The 22,653-nt window shown below is 50.3% G+C and overlaps 1 protein-coding gene across 3 annotated transcripts in view; it reads left to right on the top strand.

Annotated features, from left to right (window-relative positions):
* LOC140429847 (muscle, skeletal receptor tyrosine protein kinase-like) overlaps positions 1-17,234 on the top strand; it is a 267,141-nt gene extending 249,907 nt beyond the window's left edge. The window contains exons 17-18 of one of the 3 annotated variants that reach the window (XM_072517334.1): positions 820-968; positions 16,230-17,234. In XM_072517334.1, coding sequence (XP_072373435.1) covers positions 820-968; positions 16,230-16,912 — 832 coding nt within the window. In that variant the 3' untranslated portion in view covers positions 16,913-17,234. The remainder of the gene's footprint in view (positions 1-819; positions 969-16,229) is intronic. The other 2 variants (XM_072517333.1, XM_072517331.1) reach the window with 2 other exon arrangements.
* The last annotated feature ends 5,419 nt before the right edge of the window (positions 17,235-22,653 follow it).

Raw genomic sequence — 22,653 nt, 5'->3', positions numbered from 1 at the left:
CACCTTCTAAGCCCACAACCCCTACCATTTGGAAGGACAAGGGTGGCAAACACATGGGAAAAACCCTGGGTGTGCCTCTACAAGGCACTCAGAATCCTGACTTGGAAACATATCGGCCGTTCCTTCACAGGCATTGGGTCAAAATCCTGGAATTCCCTCCCTAACAGCACGGTGGGTGTACCTACACCGCAGGGCCTGCAGTGGTTCAAGAAGGCAGCTCACCACCACCTTCACGACGGCAATGAGAGATGGGCAATAAATGCTGACCCAGCCAACGATGCCCACATCCCATAAATGCATTTTTTAAAAAGAAACATCTTCTCTATGCCTGGACTTTTGAACCCTTTCTATTCTAAAGGCCTTTATCAGGCCCTCTCTCAGCCTTTTCTTAGCCCCAATCTGTTTGGTCTTTCCTGATAGGTGGGTCTGCTCAGTTACAGAATGATAACATGGTTACTGAACAGAGGACATTCGGCCTGTTTTGTCCATGCCCGCTCTATGAGAGAGCAACTCAGCTAGTCCCGCCCTCTGCCCACCTTTTCCCAATAGCCCTGCAGAGCTTTTTTCCTTCTCGATTGAAAGCCACAGCTGAATCTGTCTCCACGACACTCTCAGGCAGTTCTTGGTGATTCTTTACTTTGCGTTTTCTCCAGTACCCTCCTGTGATAATGGAGGCTGGAACTGTGTACAGTCCATTAACTAATTTCATAAACAGAGAGTGTAGGACATATATGAGTAATAATGTTGAGATTTGACCACAATCTTTGTCAGCGAGTGGTTGGAGTCCCATGTCACGATGCTATGTATTGTTTCCTTCAGGGCCCCTCAGCTGTTGGACCAGGAGACATCCACCATGGTGGCAGTGAAGATGTTGAAGGAAGAAGCTTCGCCTGATATGCAAGCAGATTTCCAGAGAGAAGCGACCCTGATGGCGGAGTTTGACCACCCAAACATTGTCAAGCTATTAGGTAACTCCTGCTCTCTGAAGTGAAAATACCAATTACTACAACAACCACGGGGCGGCACGGTGGCACAGTAGTTAGCACGGCTGCCTCACAGCGCCAGGGACCCGGGTTCGATTCCGACCTCGGGTCACTGTCTGTGTGGAGTTTGCACATTCTCCCCGTGTGTGCATGGGTTTTCTCCGGCTGCTCCGGTTTCCTCCCGCAGTCCAAAGATGTACAGGTTAGGTGGATTGGCCGTGATAAATTGCCCCTTCATGTACTACAAAAGGTTAGGTGGGGTTACTGGGTTCAGGGGATAGGGTGGTGCGTGGGCCTAGATAGGGTGCTCTTCCGGAAGGTCGGTGCAGACACGCTGGGCCGAATGGCATCCTTCTGCACTGTAGGGATTCTATGATTCTACGAACAACTTGCATTTGTATCGCAACTTTAATGAAATGTGTCACTGAGCCACATTAAGGGATATAATATCGATGAGCAATTAGCTGGAGCAAATAATAATAATAATAATAATAATAATAATCGCTTATTGTCATAAGTAGGCTTCAATGAAGTTACTGTGAAAAGCCCCTCGTCGCCACATTCCCACACCTGTTCGGGGAGGCCGTTACGGGAATTGAACCCGCGCTGCTGGCCTTGTTCTGCACTGCAAGCCAGCTGTTTAGCCCACTGTGCTAAACCAGCAAAGTGGTAGGTTTTAAGGAACGTCTTAAAGGGGGGGGGCAGAGCGGTGGGGAGGTTTAGAGAGGATATTCCACAGCTTGGGAGCCTCAGGCAACTGAAGGCATGGCCGCCACTGGGGGAGCAATTAAACTCGGCGAGGTGCCAGAGATCGGAATTGGAGCAGCACAGAGATCTGGGAGGTTTGCGGGTTGGAGGAGATTACAAGGGTGAGGCCACCGTGCGAGATGAGAGTTTTAAAATTGAGGCCTTGCTCAACCTGTGGCGAATGTGGGTCAGTTAAGTCAGGGATGATGACTGATCGGAACTGGTGCCAGTTAGGACATTGGCAGCAGAGGTTTGGTTGATGTCAAGTTGATAGAAGGTAGAATGTGGGAGGCTGGCCAGGCGAGCATTAGAATAGCTGAGTCTAGACGAACAATGGCCCGGATGATGGTTTCAGCGACAGGCAGTGTTGCTAGAAGCGTTATTCTGCTCTGCTAATTAAGGCCTGCGACTTAGCGCCTTGGCAACCGGCCTAGAGCAACCTCAAACTGCGCCTTATCAATTTCTAAAGCTATTCAAGGTATCTGTCAGGGAAATTGTTGATTTCATGTGGAGGAACAGCTGTTCCATTCATGTGTGGAATATATACAGTGGGGCCAAAGCCAGGGTCTGAACTGAGGCCTTGTCAAAAGAAGTTGTTCCTTTGCGAATACACAGAGGAAAAACACATCAGCAAAATGCAACAGGAGTGCAGGCCAAGCATTCGCGAGTGATGAGCACTATGCGTGTGACTAATAATCCACCCCAGGGCCCGAGTAAGGAAACATTTCACATGCTGTTGTGTTGCCTGAGATGCTGTACTTCTCACACAGCTCCAGTCCATGATGTGCTATTCGGAAAGTTTCATGTGCAGCAGACCCAAGTCTGCTGGTATTATGGACGTGGGTCTTAAATGTAGTGGCCAAGGATCTGGACATTTTGCGTTGCTTGCCGGCCATACCAATGGGGTACCCTCCGTGGGGAGTCACCTTCAGCGGGACAGGGAGATCCCGCCCGTGGGAAAGACCAGCAAATCCCGGCCTATGTACAATATAGACTTAGCACGAGACTCTACATAGAACTCTCTCTCCGTGCTCTTTTGTCATGTGATCTGATGATGATGTAGACTACACATTCAGATATTTCACATCAACCCTTTATACCCCATGTCTCTCCCCCAAGTCCAAGTATTTTATTGCTTCCGCTACCATCCTCTAAGGTAGGTGAAAAGATCCCACTGCTGCTACTTTGGTGGCCTGACCTAACGTGTGAGCAAATCTTTCCAAATGCAGCCTTTTGCCAATTTTAACTGAACAAAGTGGTCCTGTCTGATCGAAAGGACTGGAATTCTGCAGCACCTGGCATGATCTAAGACCGCCCCCAAGTGCATTGCAACTTTTAAATTGTTGTCACTGTTGTAATGAAGGACTGACGGTAATCAATTTACACACGGCAAGATCCCACAAACAACAAGTTGATAATGACCAGAAAACCTGTTTTTTTTTAAGTGACATTGGTTGGGGGTTTTATATTGGCCAAACAACAGCGGCAACTCCGTTGGTCATCTTTGGATCGTTCCATGGGAATTTTCACTTCCTCCCGAGGGAGCAGGCAGGCAGGTCCCCGGGATCAGCAGGTTCCTGACTGGACAATATAGATTTCCACGGCGACGTCACGGCCAGGATGGTGTTTCATTACTTTTTATTTTTCATAAATATTTTTATTGAAGTTTACATTTTTACGCTGTACAAGAGATGGGTGAAACAGTTATTATTTAGAATTTACATGTTGTTCCTTTTCGGCAACCCCTCTCCACCCCCTCTTTTGTTCCTCCCCCGCTCCCGCCCTCCCCTTTTCTCCAGTCTCCGGGTCCTATCCCAGGCCCTTCCCTTCACTGCAGATGATTTGTTTTGCCCTCTGGTCCCCATGTTGCTCTCTCACCGGGTTCCCTCTTGGCGTTTCTTTGGGTCTCTTCCCCTTGTTGCACCCCCCCCCCCGCTCCTGTCTGCGTTCCATGGCTTTAGTGGTTCCCATGCGGCCCCCCGCCCCCAACACCCGTTCTCTCCGTTGTTGGCCTCAAACAGGCCTTGGAACAGGCTGATGAATAGACCCCAGGCTTTGTGGAAGCGCTCGTCCGGCCCTCATAGTCATAGAATTTACAGTGCAGAAGGAGGCCATTCGGCCCATCAAGTCTGCACCGGCACTTACAAAGAGCACCCTACTCAAGCCCACGTATCTACCCTATCACCGTAACCCAGTAACCCCCACTTAACCTTTTTTTTTGGACACTAAGGGCAATTTAGCATGGCCAATCCACCTATCCCGCACATCTTTGGACTGTGGGAGGAAACCGGAGCACCTGGAGGAAGCCCACGCACACACGGGGAGAACGTGCAGACTCCGCACAGGCAGTGAAGCCGGGAATCGAACCTGGGGCCCCGGAGCCGTGAAGCAACTGTGCTAACCACTGTGCTACCGTGCTGCCCTCAGATGGTGTCCTTGATCTTCTCCAGATGGAGAAATTCCGACAGGTCTGCCAGCCAGTCTGCAGCTGTGGGTGGTGCTGCTGATCGCCAGCCGAGCAGGGTTCTCCGGCAGGCGACTAGGGAAGCAAAGGCAAGGGCCACATGCGGCCCTCTTCCCCATGTGTAACTCTGGCTGCACCAATACCCCGAAGACTGCCACTCGCGGGCACAGCTTCACCCTCACCCCACAACCTTCGACATCACCTCGGAGAAGGTTGTCCAGAACCCGACAAGTCTGGGGCAGGCCCAAAACATGTGGGTGTGATTGGCCCGGCCTCCCTGCCACCGTTCACATTTGTCCTCCACCTCCGGGAAGAAGCTGCTCGTTCGGGTTCTGGTCAGGTGCGCTCTGTGCACCACTTTAAGCTGCATGAGGCTGATCCTTGCGCAGGAGGAGGTGGAGTTGGCCCTGCTCAGTGCTTCGCTCCAGAGTCCCCACCCTACTTCAGTCCCTAATTCTCCCTCCCATTTCTCCCTTGTTCCGCACAGTGGTGAGCACGTCCTTTCAAAAACTCGCCCATATATGTCCCCACGGTTCCTTTTTTCTGTACCGTGCATCCAGTAGCCCCTCCAACATGTTTCTCGGGACTCTAAGGTACCTCATCGTCTCCTTGGGCAGAAAGTTTTTGACTTGTAAATGTCAGAGTTTCTGTCCGTTCAGTAGTTCCAATCTCTCCATCAACTCTTCTAAGGTCGCAAGTCTCTCCCCGTGTAAAAGTCGCTGACCATCCCCCCATCTTTCCTCCACCTCTTAAAGGTGGCATCTGGCATGACTGGTGGAAACCTGATGGGGGCAATGGTGACAACTGGGTTAAACCCCCCCCAACACCAGCACACAAACACAATGAGCATTTTGTCTATTTTTTGGGAAAAAGGCCCTGGGGTGAAGATCGAGATGGATCTAAACATGAAGAGGAACCTGGGCAGTATGTTCACCTTGACCATCTGCACTCTCCCCGCCAGGGAAAACGGGAGCATGTCCCATCTCTGCAGGTCCTTTTCAACTTCCTCCGCCAGACTGGTCAGGTTCCATTTATGGATCTATGTCCTGGCATGGGCTATTTGGATGCCCAGGTAGTGGAATTTGCTTCGGGCTATTTTGAATGGGAGTCCCTCCAACTTTGCCCCTCCCCTGTTCGGTTTACCGGGAAAACCTCAACTTTTGCCCAGGTTGAGTCTGTAACCTGGGAAGGCAACAAACCCTTCCAGAAGTTTCGTGATTTCTTTCATGCCGCTTTGCAAGTCCGAGATGTAGAGGAGCAGATCATCCCCATGGAGTGAGACTCTGTGGGCTGGGAGACGGGTTGGGCGATGGGTTGGGCGATGGGTTGGGCGGTGGGTTGGGCGGTGGGTTGGGCGATGGGTTGGGCGATGGGTTGGGCGATGGGTTGGGCGATGGGTTGGGCGATGGGTTGGGTGATGGGTAGGGTGATGGGTAGGGTGATGAGTAGGGTGATGGGTTGGGTGATGGGCTGGGTGATGGGTTGGGTGATGGGTTGGGTGATGGGTTGGGTGATGGGTTGGGTGATGGGTTGGGTGATGGGTTGGATGGTCGGCTGAGTGATGGGGTGGGTAATGGGTTGGGTAATGGGTTGGGTGATGGGTTGGGTGCTGGGTTGGGTGATGGGTTGGGTGCTGGGTTGGGTGATGGGTTGGGTGATGGGTTGGGTGATGGGTTGGGTGATGGGTTGGGTGATGGGTTGGGTAATAGAACATAGAACATAGAAAATACAGCACAGAACAGGCCCTTCAGCCCACGATGTTGTGCCGAACCTTTGTCCGAGATTAATCATAGATTATCATTGAATTTACAGTGCAGAAGGAGGCCATTCGGCCCTTTGAGTCTGCACCGGCCCTTGGAAAGAGCACCCTACCCAAACTGAACACCTCCACCCAACACCAAGGGCAATTTTGGATACTAAGGGCAATTTATCATGGCCAATCCACCTAACCTGCACATCTTTGGACTGTGGGAGGAAACCGGAGCACCCGGAGGAAACCCACGCAGACACGGGGAGGATGTGCAGACAGTGACCCAAGCCGGAATCGAACCTGGGACCCTGGAGCTGTGAAGCAATTGTGCTATCCACAATGTTACCGTGCTGCCCTTAAGAACAAATAAATCTACACTATATCATTTTACCGTAATCCATGTACCTATCCAATAGCTGCTTGAAGGTCCCTAATGTTTCTGACTCAACTACTTCCACAGGCAGTGCATTCCATGCCCCCACTACTCTCTGGGTGAAGAACCTACCTCTGATATCCCTCCTATATCTTCCACCTTTCACCTTAAATTTATGTCCCCTTGTAATGGTTTGTTCCACCCGGGGAAAATATCTCTGACTGTCTATCTATTCCCCTGATCATCTTATAAACCTCTATCAAGTCGCCCCTCATCCTTCTCCGTTCTAATGAGAAAAGGCCTAGCACCCTCAACCTTTCCTCGTAAGACCTACTCTCCATTCCAGGCAACATCCTGGTAAATCTTCTTTGCACCTTTTCCAAAGCTTCCACATCCTTCCTAAAATGAGGCGACCAGAACTGTACACAGTACTCCAAATGTGGCCTTACCAAAGTTTTGTACAGCTGCATCATCACCTCACGGCTCTTAAATTCAATCCCTCTGTTAATGAACGTGAGCACACCATAGGCCTTCTTCACAGCTCTATCCACTTGAGTGGCAACTTTCAAAGATGTATGAACATAGACCCCAAGATTTCTCTGCTCCTCCACATTGCCAAGAACTCTACCGTTAACCCTGTATTCCGCATTCATATTTGTCCTTCCAAAATGGACAACCTCACACTTTTCAGGGTTAAACTCCATCTGCCACTTCTCAGCCCAGCTCTGCATCCTATCTATGTCTCTTTGCAGCCGACAACAGCCCTCCTTACTATCCACAACTCCACCAATCTTCATATCGTCTGCAAATTTATTGACCCACCCTTCAACTCCCTCATCCAAGTCATTAATGAAAATCACAAACAGCAGAGGACCCAGAACTGATCCCTGCGGTACGCCACTGGTAACTGGGATCCAGGCTGAATATTTGCCATCCACCACCACTCTCTGACTTCTATCGGTTAGCCAGTTCGTTATCCAACTGGCCAAATTTCCCACTATCCCATGCCTCCTTACTTTCTGCAGAAGCCTACCATGGGGAACCTTATCAAATGCCTTACTAAAATCCATGTACACTACATCCACTGCTTTACCTTCATCCACATGCTTGGTCACCTCCTCACAAGTTTGTAAGGCAAGACCTACCCCTCACAAATCCGTGCTGACTATCCCTAATCAAGCAGTGTCTTTCCAGATGCTCAGAAATCCTATCCTTCAGTACCCTTTCCATTACTTTGCCTACCACCGAAGTAAGACTAACTGGCCTGTAATTCCCAAGGTTATCCCTAGTCCCTTTTTTGAACAGGGGCATGACATTCGCCACTCTCCAATCCCCTGGTACCACCCCTGTTGACAGTGAGGACGAAAAGATCATTGCCAACAGCTCTGCAATTTCATCTCTTGCTTCCCATAGAATCCCGTCAGGCCCGGGGGACTTGTCTATCCTCACGTTTTTCAAAATGCCCAACACATCTTCCTTCCTAACAAGTATTTCGTCGAGCTTACCAGTCTGTTTCACACTGTCCTCTCCAACAATATCGCCCCTCTCATTTGTAAACACAGAAGAAAAGTACTTGTTCAAGACCTCTCCTATCTCTTCAGACTCAATACACAATCTCCCGCTACTGTCCTTGATCGGACCTACCCTCGCTCTAGTCATTCTCATATTTCTCACATATGTCTAAAAGGCCTTGGGGTTTTCCTTGATCCTACCCGCCAAAGATTGTTCATGCCCTCTCTTAGCTCTCCTAATCCCTTTCTTCAGTTCCCTCCTGGCTATCTTGTATCCCTCCAATGCCCTGTCTGAACCTTGTTTCCTCAGCCTTACATAAGTCTCCTTTTTCCTCTTAACAAGACATTCAACCTCTCTTGTCAACCATGGTTCCCTCACTCGACCATCTCTTCCCTGCCTGACAGGGACATACATATCAAGGACACGTAGTACCTGTTCCTTGAACAAGTTCCACATTTCACTTGTGTCCTTCCCTGACAGCCTATGTTCCCAACTTATGCACTTCAATTCTTGTCTGACAACATCGTATTTACCCTTCCCCCAATTGTAAACCTTGCCATGTTGCACACACCTATCCCTCTCCATTACTAAAGTGAAAGTCACAGAATTGTGGTCACCATCTCCAAAATGCTCCCCCACTAAAAAATCTATCACTTGCCCTGGTTCATTACCAAGTACTAAATACAATATTGCCCCTCCTCTGGTCGGACTATCTACGTACTGTGTTAGAAAAGCTTCCTGGACACACTGCACAAACACCACCCCATCCAAACTATTTGATCTAAAGAGTTTCCACTCAATATTTGGGAAGTTAAAGTCACCCATGACTACTACCCTGTGACTTCTGCACCTTTCCAAAATCTGTTTCCCAATCTGTTCCTCCACATTTCTGCTACTATTGGGGTAATGGGTTGGGTGATGGGTAGGGTGATCTGTTGGGTGATGGGTTGGGTGATGGGTTGGGTTATGGGTTGGGTGATGGGTAGGGTGATCTGTTGGGTAGGTGGGTAATGGTTTGGGTGATGGGTTGTTTGGAGCTTTGTGCACTCACTCCGACGCCTAGGCTGTGCCTCTCCACGTTCCCAATGACGTCTCTCAATGTGCTCAGTGCCTTCCTGAAAATGCCAACTCCATTTTGGTCAGTCACACGCTCGGGTCTCCCTTGAGTCAACAGTATGTTTGACCTCTTCGTGGTTGCTTTCAAAACACCTCTAAAACATTTCCGCTCCAGCCTTGGCCAGGCTCCCAGTAGAGCAGTTGTTCTGGTGTCAGACAGACAAGTCCTGCCCATCGAATCGAGAGATTAGTGCCTCGATGCTGGGCAAGTCGGCCTGGGAGAAGTAGCTACGTCCGACCATCTTTCTTTCCCTCACATTTGGAGACACGTGTGAAGTCCCCACTGGTGGTACCTCTCCAGGGCTTTCGCGGTGTCTGCTGTCGGTTGTTCCAATCTCTGAGCAGTGAGGAGCCCGGTAATCACTGAGGCACGAAAAAAATCATCCTCTCCAACCGATTGGATGATTCTTGACTGTCTTTCAAACAGCCTTCTTCCCAACACTGATATTTCTGTAACCAATAAACGGGTGTACTTATGTCCAAAAAAATTTATTTGTCTATGTTGCTAAGATATTTTCCCAGGATTTATTGCAGCAATGAATCCTTTATTTGCTGGAGGCTTGTGGACAAATCGAGAGGGGTTGGCTGAGGTCAGGAAAGGCAGGGAGGTAATTGGGCAAAAAAGGAAAACATGCCTCAGATGGTATCAAATGGTTTAGTTTGTGTCATTAGAGCAGTGTGCTAGTCATAATCTGAAAATAAACTATTTGTTTCGAAGGTTTTGTCCTGTTCGCCTGGTGACAATGACCTGCTGCCAGGTAATGTTAAAAAAGGCCCATGGTGATTTGCCTGGCAATCAGCATCGATAATCCCTCGGCTACACACTCAGCTAAACACAATCATATTATGTTACATCCAGGAAACAGTGTGGGCCTTTAAAAAGAACACTACCTTCCATTTTTTAAAAATGACTGATTGTCTTATCGACCAGCCAGCGAATGCCAGCAATGCCAAGTTGTTTTGCCTTTATTTTTCCATTAGCTCATGCTGGGCCCAGACTCCGAGGCCCCGTTTACAGTCCAACAAAGATCATTTATCTCAAGAGGCTTGGAATATAAAAGCAGGGATGTACTTCTGAAGCTTTATAAAGCATTAGTTAGGCCCCATTTAGAATACTGTGAGCAATTTTGGGCCCCACACCTCAGGAAGGACTTACTGGCACTGGAGCGGGTCCAGCGGAGATTCACACGGATGATCCCAGGAATGGTAGGCCTAACGTACGATGAACGTCTGAGGATCCTGGGATTATATTCATTGGAGTTTAGGAGGTTGAGGAGAGATCTAATAGAAACTTACAAGATAATAAATGGCTTAGATAGGGTGGACGTAGGGAAGTTGTTTCCATTAGCAGGGGAGACTAGGACCCGGGGGCACAGCCTTAGAATAAAAGGGAGTGACTTTAGAACAGAGATGAGGAGAAATTTCTTCAGCCAGAGAGTGGTGGGTCTGTGGAATTCATTGCCACAGAGGGCGGTGGAGGCCGGGACGTTGGGTGTCTTTAAGACAGAAGTTGATAAATTCTTGATTTCTCGAGGAATTAAGGGCTATGGAGAGAGAGCGGGTAAATGGAGTTGAAATCAGCCATGATTGAATGGTGGAGTGGACTCGATGGGCCGAATGGCCTTACGTCCACTCCTATGTCTTATGGTCTTATTTCCTCCGGATTTGACACTGAGAGTCTCCCTCCCTTCGGTTTACGAGCTGCGAGTTGCTGAATCGCTTGCTGAGGTGCACTGTTGTATCCGACTGATTGCGCAATGTCGCTGCGACGCGCTGGGTGGCGCTCTCGTCTCCAAGTCAGAAGGTTGTGGGTTCGAGGCCCACCCCAGACACTTGAGCCCATAATCCAGGTGTTTGCCCCTGGTTGGGGATTGAGGGAGTGCAGCACTGTCGGAGGTGCCTGCTTTCAGGGGGGATGATAAACGGAGGCCGTGCCTGCTCTCTCAGGAGGATGTGAAAGATCCTGCAACATTGTTTCAAAGAAGGACAGAAAGGGAGGGTCTTCGTGGACCAATATAGATCCCTCAACCAACAGCTACTACCGATAATCTCATTGCTCTTTGGGAGAGCTGGCTCGGTGCAGAGTAGCTGCCGTACATCATTGACACAAAGCACTTTGGGATGTGCTGTGGTTGAGTGGGGTGCTGTATGAATGCAAGTTCTGCATTTCTCATTTGTAAGAGCACAATGCGGAAATTGAACTTTCCAGTTGTTCAATGCACCTGGAGGTCATTGACAACCAGAACAAGGAGACGGTCAAGTAGTGGGAATGTCAGTGGACTCATAATCCAGAGGCCCAGGCTTCTGGAGACGTGATTCAAAACCCACAACAATTAATAAATTTGACTGATTACTAAATCTGGAATTGAAACTATCATCGATTGATGCATAAACCCACTAGAAGAAAATCTGGCCTCCAATGTGACTCCCGGGGTTGATTCTTGAACTGAGGGGTTTACAGAGGGCAATTAGAGATGGTCAAGGAATGGATGACTTTGCCAACGACACCCACCCCCAGATCCCATGAAAGAATAAAAAGCACTTGTCCACTTGCCTGGGTTTTCCTCCACAATCTCACCTTAAATTAGGCACGTCCACTACTTGCAAAGAGAGGAATTGTCCCTGATGTTCTGGGTCAACATTTGCCCCTCAATCATCACCTGGAACAATAAATCGGGAATAGACAAGGGGAGCGCAGAGGTGTTTGGGAAGCTTGTCGGGCTGGAGGGGATTACGGAGGCCAGGAAGGGGTTTGTAGGCAAGGACGAGAAATTTAAAATTGAGGTTGTACCAGACCAGGCGGCCTTGTGGTCAGCGAGCACAGGAGGAATGAGCTCAATTGACATTGGGGTGCAGCTGCGAAACTGGCCAGGAGGGCATTGGAATAGTCAATACTCAGGGTAACAGCAGGCTGGGGACTGGGGTAGGAGAAGGTGGAGTGGGAGGTGTAGTGGGGGGGGTGGTGGGGATAGGGGGTGGAGTGGGGGGGTGGGGGTGGTGTGGTGGGGGGGAGTGTGGGGGGTGGGGGGAGTGATGGGGGTAGGGGGGTGGAGTGGGGGGGTTGGGTGGGGGGGAGTGATGGGGGTAGGGGGTGAGGGTTAGAGTGGGGGGGTGGGGGCTGGAGTGAGGGGGTGGAGGGGTGGGGTGGGGGTGGAGTGGTGGGGGTAGGGGGAGTGGAGTGGGGGGGTGGGGGATGGAGTGAGGGGGGGTGGGGGTGGAGTGGTGGGAGGTAGGGGGGGTGAAGTGGGGGGTGGGGTAGGGGGTGGGGTGGGGCGGTGGTGGGGTGGGGGGAGTGGTGGGGGTAGGGGTGTGGAGTGGGGGGTGGGGGGGAGTGGTGGGGTGTAGGGGGAGTGGAGTGGGGGGGTGGGGGGGTGGAGTGGTGGGGGGTAGGGGGAATGGAGTGGGGGTGGGGGGTGGAGTGGGGGGGGGGGTGAGGTGGGAGGGTCTCCCCTTTGATCTTTCACACCTGCAATCCCTTCTTGCTGGACTCTGAACCTACAAGTAGGACCTCTGGAGATCCCAAAGTGCAAAGCACAACAAAACTGACCATTAAAGATGTTGAAAGAATACACAACCGAGCAGCACAGTAAAATATGGGGTGAGATTCTCTGGCCACTCCCCAGCGTGTTTCCCGGCAGCGGGAAGGGGCCTGCTGTTGGCCCTCGGCGGAACCTTCTGGTCCAGCCGCTGCCAATGGGATTTCCCATTCAATCCACTCCATTGCCGCCACGAAACGCTGCCGGTTTGGAGGATTCCTCCGAACGCGAACAGACGGAAGATCGCGCCCATGGTAACAGCACACCCAGCCCATTCTATATCTTGATTAGAAGTGCGCGGAATTCACATTCTCAAAGAAAAAAAACTTCAATCCCACACGGAAAGACATCACATACACCATACCGAAACAGGCCAATCAGCCCGGCGAGGGTGTGCCAGCCTTGGTGCGCGACACATCAGTCACCTCGTCTCACCAATCAGTAAATCCTGCTAATCCTTTCTCCTCCATAAACATACCCAACTTCCCCGTGGATGCATCTATGCCATTCGCCACAAACACTTCCTGTGCAAAAGGCTTGTGTTTTTACCGTACCTTTCACACCCTCGGGCAGTGTAAACCTCTATAAGATCTTTGAAGTACTTTTATAAGGATAGTCATTGTTGCAATCCGGCAGCCAATTGACATACAGCAAGGTCCCACGGCCAACAATTTAATAACCAGACAGCCCGCTTTAATGATGTGGATTGAGGGATAAACATTGCTGAGGCTCAGGGGGGAGAACTCAAGTTCAATGGAATAGTTTACACACACCTCAAGGGGGCCGATCGAGTCTCAATTTAAAATTTCATCTCAAAGCTAGAAGGCATAATTCTCCGTTCCTGAGGCAGAGGACGCCATTCTCCGGGCACCTTGCGCTCAAGCGAGAGCACGACCCGGCCGGAGAGTCCCGGGAGAGGCCTGCAGCGAGGCCTCCCGACAGGCTCGGCGCCTCGCGAGATTCACCGGAGCCCCGCTAGGTGTCGGAATTGGAACTCCGCCCCAAGTGGACGGGACCAAGTAACACCCGCGGATGTAGGTGGTAAACCCACTTCCCACCTACCTGCCCAGGATCCACCGGCCTCTTTCGATTCTCTGGCCTCCCCGGGGAGGCTGCAGCCAGGTGCCGATCAGTACTGGCCCTCACAAATGTGGAACACAATCGATTCCAGTGAGAAACGGTGCTGGATTCGCTGGGTCCGTGATTCATACTCAGGAGGCTGACAAGCTGCAGCCGCACATACACACTTCACTCCCCACACACACCATCCCAGCCAAGAAGATGGCACTGGTTGCAGTGGAGTGCGCCCATCCCGTTGAGTGGTTGGGAAGGTGAAGTGTTTCTGTGGAGGAGGGTAGGAAAACACGCCAAATCATCTGGCCCCAACCTCACTAACTATGCAGCTGGGTGTTTTCTGAGGTAATTCAGGGTGGCATGTAGTCCACCGTCCTATTGGAAAAGTGCCCAACGTCACTCACCCACTATTTAAAAAAGGTGAACCGCCTGAAAATGAAGATAGATCTCTGGGAACACTCTTGAGGCCAGAAACTAGATCTCCCGGAACATTCTGAAGCTGGAAAATGACCCCCTCCAGGACACCCAAACTGGAAGGTCCACCTGCGGATGGTCCCCGGACAGACCCCCGGACGCCCCCCCCCCCCCACACACCCTCCGCTGCGGAATTCCTGGGTCCAGGGTTGCTGGCTGTCTCCATCCTTGACCCCGGAGTTGTTCCAGATGTGTTTGGCAGGGGCGTGTTTTCCCATGGCGCCATGGAGACTCAGGCATGGGTGGCCAGGCCTCTGCCTGCATCGTATTGGCGGGACGCTATTCAGTTTCACAACAGCCTCCAGCGGGTTTCCCTACCTGCCGCGGCGGGCACCAACGGAAGATCCTGCCGTAAATTCACGCTGGCGCGAAACCGTTTTTTGGGCCCGCTGGGAACGGCGCGGGGGAATTCCGCCCAGAATCTCTGACAGCGCAGCTCTCCCTCAATACTGCCCTGGTGTGTCAGCTTTACTCCCTGAAGGGGAACTAGAGCCCACAACGTTTTGTTCACTCTTGGGCCAAGAATATTCAGACGCGAGGCGGGTCCCTACAGCCTCTCCACTCTTTGGGTGAAGAGATTTGTTTTTGCGGAGTCCCTTATTGGGTTGACTATTGGCCGATCTTCTACATAGAGGGCTTTTGCTTTGGGCTCCCCCGCTAAATAACCAAAAAGCTTTTTGCAAAACATTGCTTTTCAGGCCAAACAAGCCTTGGTGGTAAAACGCCTGATCAGGCATCTTTCTAACGCATTTTCATTGAAAGCATTAAGCAAACAAATAACTGAAATACATTGGGGTACATTAATGAAACCCAGCTGCATAATTGTCCAATGGAACAAGTTCAAATGCATGTGATTGATAATGAAAATGATGCACCATCGGATTCTATTTATAGGCTGCGGTGCTTCAGTGTTTTTTTTTCCAGTCAGCAAAAGATCCAAATAAATGACAAACAGAACAGAATACGCAGGACGACTCCAGTCGGATTCTGCCAGCAACTTCAGAACTCTTTTTTTTTAGAAAACTGGCCAACCCGGAGGACCCAATTCAAAGAATAAAGCTCACGCGTGTCCCAGACGGGGTTATTGAGAAGCCTCCCAGTTCCACAGGGCAGGGCCAGGTTTCACACGTCGACCGACCTGAACCCCTCCCAACACCCCATGAGCAAGAGGGGGGGCAAGGCAAGAGGAGCAAGGCTAAACCCCGCCCTCCTCCCCCCCACCCCTACCCTCCTGCACTGAATTCGTAGCCATTCAATTTTGGCCAACCATCATCGACAAAGAATAATATAATGTTTTTACAATAACCACCTTGTTTCTGAAACTAGGAGGAATACCATTTTCAAGATAAATATCCGTGCACAAGTTTGTCTTCAGAGTCCTGCTCATTTGCTCGATGGTTTTCATGGTTATAAATACTTACATGGAAATTTACAAAGACCAATAGGGGGCAGCAGGGCGGCACAGTGGTTAGCACTGTTGCCGCAAAGCACCAGGGTCCCAGGTTCGATTCCGGCTTGGGTCACTGTCTGTGCGGAGTCTGCACATCCTCCCCGTGTGTGCGTGGGTTTCCTCCGGGTGCCCCGGTTTCCTCCCACAGTCTAAAGATGTGCAGGTTAGGTGGATTGGCCATGTTAAATTGCCCCTGAGTGTCCAGGGATGTGCAGATTAGGTTATGGAGATAGGACTGGATGGACGTGTGTAGAGTGCACATTCGAAGGGCCGGTACGGACTGAATGGCCTCCTTCTGCACTGTCGGGATTCTATGGTTCTACGATCAGGCAACCCAATACCTCGAGATACATTGGGAGAATTCATCGTGCTCCACATTAAACAAAATCAGACACTGGGTCACGTATGGACATATGAGGGCAGATGATTGTGAGGTGGAAAGGTTTAAGGAGGAAATTCCCGAGTTTTGGGCCTAGGTAACTGAAAGCCAGACCGTCAGTGACGGAGGGATCAAAAATCAGGAAGTGGTTGAAACCAAAGGAAAGAGATCATGGAATGATTTGAAAATTAAATAATTTTGAAATTGAAGCATTGCCAAGCAGAAGACAATGTAGATCAGCGAACACAGAAGGGGCCTGGGGTGCTAGTTAGGTGGCAACACAGTGTTTTAGATGAATTCAGGTTTGTGGAGAGGGTACTACTTGATGTCACCATTATATTTAGGAGGTGTTTTCTTTGCTCTCTCTACAGGGGTGTGCGCCATCGGAAAACCAATGTGCCTGCTCTTCGAGTACATGGCCTACGGGGACCTGAACGAGTTTTTACGCACGAGGTCAGCCATTAATGTCCGCACCTTGAGCCAGTTCAGCTTCCCTCAGCGGAGTGTGGGCTCAGGCACCGACCTGATGCCCCTCAGCTGCACCGACCAGCTCAACATCGCCAAACAGATCTCAGCAGGCATGACCTACCTGTCCGAGCGCAAGTTTGTCCATCGGGACCTGGCCACGCGCAACTGTTTGGTTGGAGAGAACCTGGTGGTAAAGATTGCTGACTTTGGGCTCTCCAGAAACATCTACTCTGCAGATTACTACAAGGCTAACGAGAACGATGCTATCCCCATCAGGTGGATGCCGCCCGAGTCGATATTCTTCAATCGCTACACCACCGAGTCCGATGTCTGGGCTTATGGTGTGATCCTTTGGGAAATCTTCTCCTCCGGCATGCAGCCCTACTATGGCATGGCCCACGAGGAGGTGATTTACTACGTTCGAGACGGGAACATCCTCTCGTGCCCCGAGAACTGCCCACCGGAGCTGTACAACCTGATGCGGCTCTGCTGGAGCAGCATGCCGACCGACAGGCCGAGCTTCGCAAGCATCCATCGCATCCTGGAGCGCATGCACGAGAGGACAGCTGTCCCGGGGCCAGTCTGACCCAGCCTCGAGCCCCTGTGACTCTGCGTAGCTCCGCGGACTGGCATCCCGATGGGAATGGGGAGCACGGTGCTGACTGGGCTGCACTGGGATGGATGACACGGACAGGAGAAATGGCGAGAATGGAGGGCACACACTGTGCCATCTGAACGGGCAGGAGCCAACAGTTACCATGGTAGAGATCTCCATTTCTGAAACTTTATCCAGATAACCCGTGCTCAGGTAGCATTGTAAAGATATCATAGAGTTATCATAGAATTTACAGTGCAGAAGGAGGCCATTCGGCCCATTGGGTCTGCACCGGCTCTTGGAAAGAGCACCCTACCCAAGGTCAACACCGCCACCCTATCCCCATAACCCAGTAACCCCACCCAACACTAAGGGCAATTTTGGACACTAAGGGCAATTTATTATGGCCAATCCACCTAACCTGCACAATCTTTGGACTGTGGGAGGAAACCGGAGCACCCGGAGGAAACCCACGCACACACGGGGAGGACGTGCAGACTCCGCACAGACAGTGACCCAAGCCGGGAATCAAACCTGGGACCCTGGAGCTGTGAAGCAATTGTGCTATCCGCAATGCTACCGTATCAGCCCCTCGCGTCCCTCAGTCATGAACGTTTTTGTGAATTATAGCTGGATTTTATTAGTGATATATGACAGCATATTGTGAGGGGTTTTGATAGGGTAGATAAAGGGAAACTTTTCACCGGCAGGAACGTTAGTAACCAGTGGACACAGATTTGGCGAAACGAAATGCACAGAAAATGTAAAGAAATAATGATCTGGGAATTCACCACCTGGAACAGATGCAACAGTCACTTCCAAAGGGGAATTGAACAAACCGTTGAGAAGGAGAAATCTGCGGGGATTTGGAGTGCGTAGGGAGCGGGATTAATTAGGTAGCTTCTTCAAGGAGCTGGCACAGGGCCAAAGGGCCTCATTCTGTTGTCTGATTTTACGACTCTGCTACCGAGACAAATTTTATCACAAAGCAGGACCGCTTCCGTCATTAACCACAAATGCGTTTTCTCTTTTAAAACATTGTGCTGCTTTGTACATTTTTCTCGTTGAGGAATGGGTGTTGTGGTAAAAGTGTAATTTTGGAGATGAATTTCAACAGACATCTGTCGAAAAGCTGTTTTCAGAGAGATAGCCCGGTCTAGATACCTGTTACTGTGGACAAATACTTCACGCTGCTGAATCTTTTGTTTTACTGGGTGACCAGGAGTTCTGGATATTCCTTATTGGCCTAAATATTGCACAGAGATCGAGGCGGATCACCAATGTTGTGAACTCTGGTGAAAAATCCCCACTGCATCTCCCCCTTGATGCTGACCAAAATCGCTGCGGGCCTCGGCAGGTGAGCTAACGATTCAGCATCTCTACCTGACCGTCAGCGAACAGTCTCCGACCAATTTGCTCAAGCTGCCTGTAACGGAGTAAGAATCTGTCCTGAGGAGCTTGGTTTTGAGACTGAGCCACTTCTGGATTCTTTATCTCCCCTCTTCCTTCACTTTCTTTGCTGCCCAGGTGAAGCAGTCCTTTCAGGCACGCCGGTCATCCTCCAGATTCTGGTTGTGCCACTTCACCCCAGTCCTTCATGGAATCCCGAAAACCAAACCTCTTAGCCAACAGCATCATCGCGGGCGGCACAGTGGTTAGCCCTGCTGCCTCACCTGTGTGGAGTTTACACGTCCTCCCTGTGCCTGCGTGTGTTTCCTCTGGTTGATCCGGTTTCCTCCCACAGTCCAAAGATGTGTAGATTAGGTGGACCGGCCATGGGTCCCTTAGTGTTCAAAAATATCACCAGAACCCTGACTACAGAACCACCTGTCCATGTGAGCTTGGAAGGATTGGAGGGGTGGGGGGGGAGGTATTTGAGGATGCACCACCCACCCGTCCAGTGTCGGCTGTGTCCTGCCACTTGAGGCAGAGACACAGGAGAAGTGACAACAATCTTATGAGGCATCGTAAAAAAAAATGAAAGTATTCTCCACTTCTTTGCATTTTTTATGAACTGTGTTCTTGTCCCAAGGACATTGGATTCTGCCCTTTGATACATGGGCAGCAGGGTAGCACGGTGGGTAGCACTGTGGCTTCACAGCGCCAGGGACCCAGGTTCGATTCCCGGCTTGGGTCACCGTCTGTGCGGAGCCTGCACGTTCTCCCCCGTGTCTGCGTGGGTTTCCTCCGGGTGCTCCGGTTTCCTCCCACGAGTCCCGAAAGACGTGCTTGTTGGGTGAATTGGACATTCTGAATTCTCCCTCTGCGTACCCGAACAGGCGCCGGAATGTGGCGACTAGGGGCTTTTCACAGTAACTTCATTGCAGTGTTAATGTAAGCTTACTTGTGACACTAACAGAAGATTATTGCTAATAAAAGAGATTAGTTTGGGTTATGGGGAGAGGGTGAGGGAGTGGGCCTAGGTATGGTGCTCTTTCAGAGCAGACTTGATGGGCCAAGTGGCCTCCTTCTGCACTGCAGGGATTCTATGGTTAACAGCCAGCGTGCTTTCAAAAGAATGAATAGGCATAACGCAGCACACAGCAATTAAGCTTCACCTTCTGGACAGCAGCACTGTGCTTGTGCAAAACGAAACATAAAAAATAATCTGATGGAAATTCCATTTCACAATGAAGCACTGTCAGATCAGAAATTAGATTGTGAGAAAGTCATAGAGAAACCCACAACTCGACAGTTCCATTGATTCCAGCCATGAATAGCTGTGTTTCTTTGTGGCCACTACAATTATCATGAATGCCTTCTTGCATGAAAGTATCAGAGACTCTTACAGAGCCGAAAGTTTGAGTGAATGCCGAAACATTCTCTACAAATGGTGCTGTTCCATTGAACATAAATAGCACCGAACGCCTCGTGCCCCAATCACAGGATAAACCATCGATCACTATAGACGACAAGGTCGATAAATTAAGTTGGCAACTTAGAAAATGATAAGGGGCGGGATTCTCCGTTGACCGACGGCGATATCGTAATCGACGATTGGGTGGAGAATACCTGTTTATGACCAAATCGGGGGCGGAGCCTGTTTGCGGGTGCCCCTCTCCCTCCAAAACGGCATCATCGAGGAGCACGCCGCACGCCGTTGGAGTGGCGAGGGGGTGTACAGGGGGGGGACACTATCTGGCAGATCGGATCCGTGCGCGGTCGCCGCCATGTTGTGCAGCGTCATTGCCGTGCGCATGCGTGGCCACGGACACGGCAATACTCCAGCCGTTCATATCAGGGAGGCCGTGCATTTTACAAGGCCGGAGGATCGGTGCTGGGGCCTTGCCGATTTTTTCGTCGTAAAACCAGACACTTCCTCCGGACATCGCCTCAAAATCGGAGAATCCAGCCCATGGTTTTTAACCTGATTGACAATGTGACAATCACGTTATTGGTGCAGTCGCTATCCCATTAGACAGATTCCTGTCCCATTCCGGGAAGCGAAGGTTCGATGCCACACTTCAAAGTTGATTTGGGGCGCATTGCCACGGTTGTGCATGCTCCATGATTTACTGTGTTGTGGGCACAAAGACGCAGTGTGCCAAATTCAGACGACATTTTCCATAACACATGGGGCAGCACGGTAGCATTGTGGATAGCACAATTGCTTCACAGCTCCAGGGTCCCAGGTTCGATTCCAGCTTGTCTGTGCGGAGTCTGCACATCCTCCCCGTGTCTGCGTGTGTTTCCTCCGGGTGCTCCGGTTTCCTCCCACAGTCCAAAGATGTGCAGGTTAGGTGGATTGGCCATGATAAATTGCCCTTAGTGTCCAAAATTGCCCTTAGTCTCAGTGTTGGGTGGGGTTACTGGGTTATGGGGATAGGGTGGAGGTGTTGACCTTGGGTGAGGTGCTCTTTCCAGGAGCTGGTGCAGACTCGATGGCCGAATGGCCTCCTTCTGCACTGTAAATTCTATGATACATTGGTGTACAGTGGCAATCGTTTTAGGGCCTTTGTGCCTCACCACAAGCCCTTGGCCTTAAGTTGCCTGTGAGTGGATCATAAGCATTATATTTATTTACAGGGCTTTGTTATGTCTTCCTGAGTGTCTTTTTATGTTAGTCATAATTTTTTTTTATATTTCTTGCATTAAGTCGCCCCATTGGTGCAGGTCTAAACAGAGATAATTGGTTAAATTTCCCACCAGTCATGTTTAGGGACCCCAGCAAGACCCCAGTTTAGAGATTGCAGCAAGTGGCTGGGGGGGGATTTTATTCTCAGAATTTGTATAATTCAACTCTCCTCCACTGACTGTGTTTTGCTGGAGCAACACTCAATTTGTATTACAGAACCAGCCTCCATTCACTGCACCTTTGGTGGAGAAATAATGTTTTCTTATAGGGAGATGTTTTTTTAAAAAAAAATTTAGAGTACCCAATTCATATTTTCCAATTAAGGGGCAATTTAGCGTGGCCAATCCACCTACCCTGCACATCTTTGGGTTGTGGAGGCGAAACCCACGCAGACACGGGGAGAAATGTGCAAACTCCACACGGACAGTGACCCAGAGCCGGGATGGAACCTGGGACCTCGGTGCCGTGAGGCTGCAGGGCTAACCCATTGCGCCACCGTGCTGCCCTCTTATAGGGAGACGTTGCTGGAGTTTTGATCATGAGCTTTGTGCGCTGCAGACTTTTTAAATAGACCCTGCAAAAAGAATCTGGAAATACACTTTCTTTATTGTCAGTCCCACCTTGTTTCCAACTCATCATTAGCCTGACACAGTGATGCCAATAAACACGCAGTTAGAAAATACAGCAACTTTTCATTGGGAGTTTTAGCGTGCATTTAAACTGCAGCTTTAGAGTTGGGGGCCATGTGACTTGTGTAAATTGAACTGGCATTGTCAGGCGTAAAGGCGCATGATTATGTCAGTGTATGAACAACGATGGAACAAGATAAGAACCTCTGCTCGATCTAGCCTGTATCACACCTTGTGTATCTTGTGCACAAACCTGACCCTGGATCGTAACAGTGTGGGACCCCCAGAAGAGGATAATCCTGTGCTCCTTTGACGCCACACAGTGTGAAAATCCAGTGTGGTGAGAACTCTGGGTTACGGGTGCACAGATTGTTACATCGCCCGGGCTCGTTGTGAGCAAATCTTACCTCAACTTCAGAATGTTCAAGGAGCACGAGGATACTCGCCTCCACTCTCCGGTGGCAATCACATTTCTTCCTGGTGGACACACTTCCAGCCGGGCAGGAGGCAGGCGATGTAAATGGCTCATTCTAACCCAATGGCAGCTATCAGTGTCGCATCAGTTTCAGTTGCATTGGAAATACACCCTCAATGTGAAATAAATCCACGTCACCAGAACCCTGCAGGCAGAACCACCTGTCCATTTTGTGTGTGGAAGGATAGGGGGGAGTGCACGTCACTGGGAGGAGGATGCACCCCCCCCCCCCTCCCCCCCCCCCCGGCCAGTGTCAGTTATGTACGGCCACTTGAGGCAGGCAACAGACACAATGGAAGCGACAGCAACCTTATGGTGCATCCTAAAATAATGAAAGCATTCTCCACTTTTTTTTAATGTCTGTGTTCTTGTCCCAAGGACATTGGATACGGCTTTTAACTTATCTCCAAATAATATTTTTGCTGAGTTTGAACTGCATTTACCTGCCCGCCTCTTCATCATTATTGCATTGAGAGTTGAAACACAATGGTGTTTGGTGTGCTAGGTGTATCCCCATATATGGCAGCGAAATATGCCGTAGCGTATTTGATTA

This window comes from Scyliorhinus torazame, chromosome 9 (assembly GCF_047496885.1).
Source record: "Scyliorhinus torazame isolate Kashiwa2021f chromosome 9, sScyTor2.1, whole genome shotgun sequence".
Taxonomy (NCBI): domain Eukaryota; kingdom Metazoa; phylum Chordata; class Chondrichthyes; order Carcharhiniformes; family Scyliorhinidae; genus Scyliorhinus; species Scyliorhinus torazame.
This window is presented reverse-complemented; position numbering and strand designations above follow the sequence as displayed.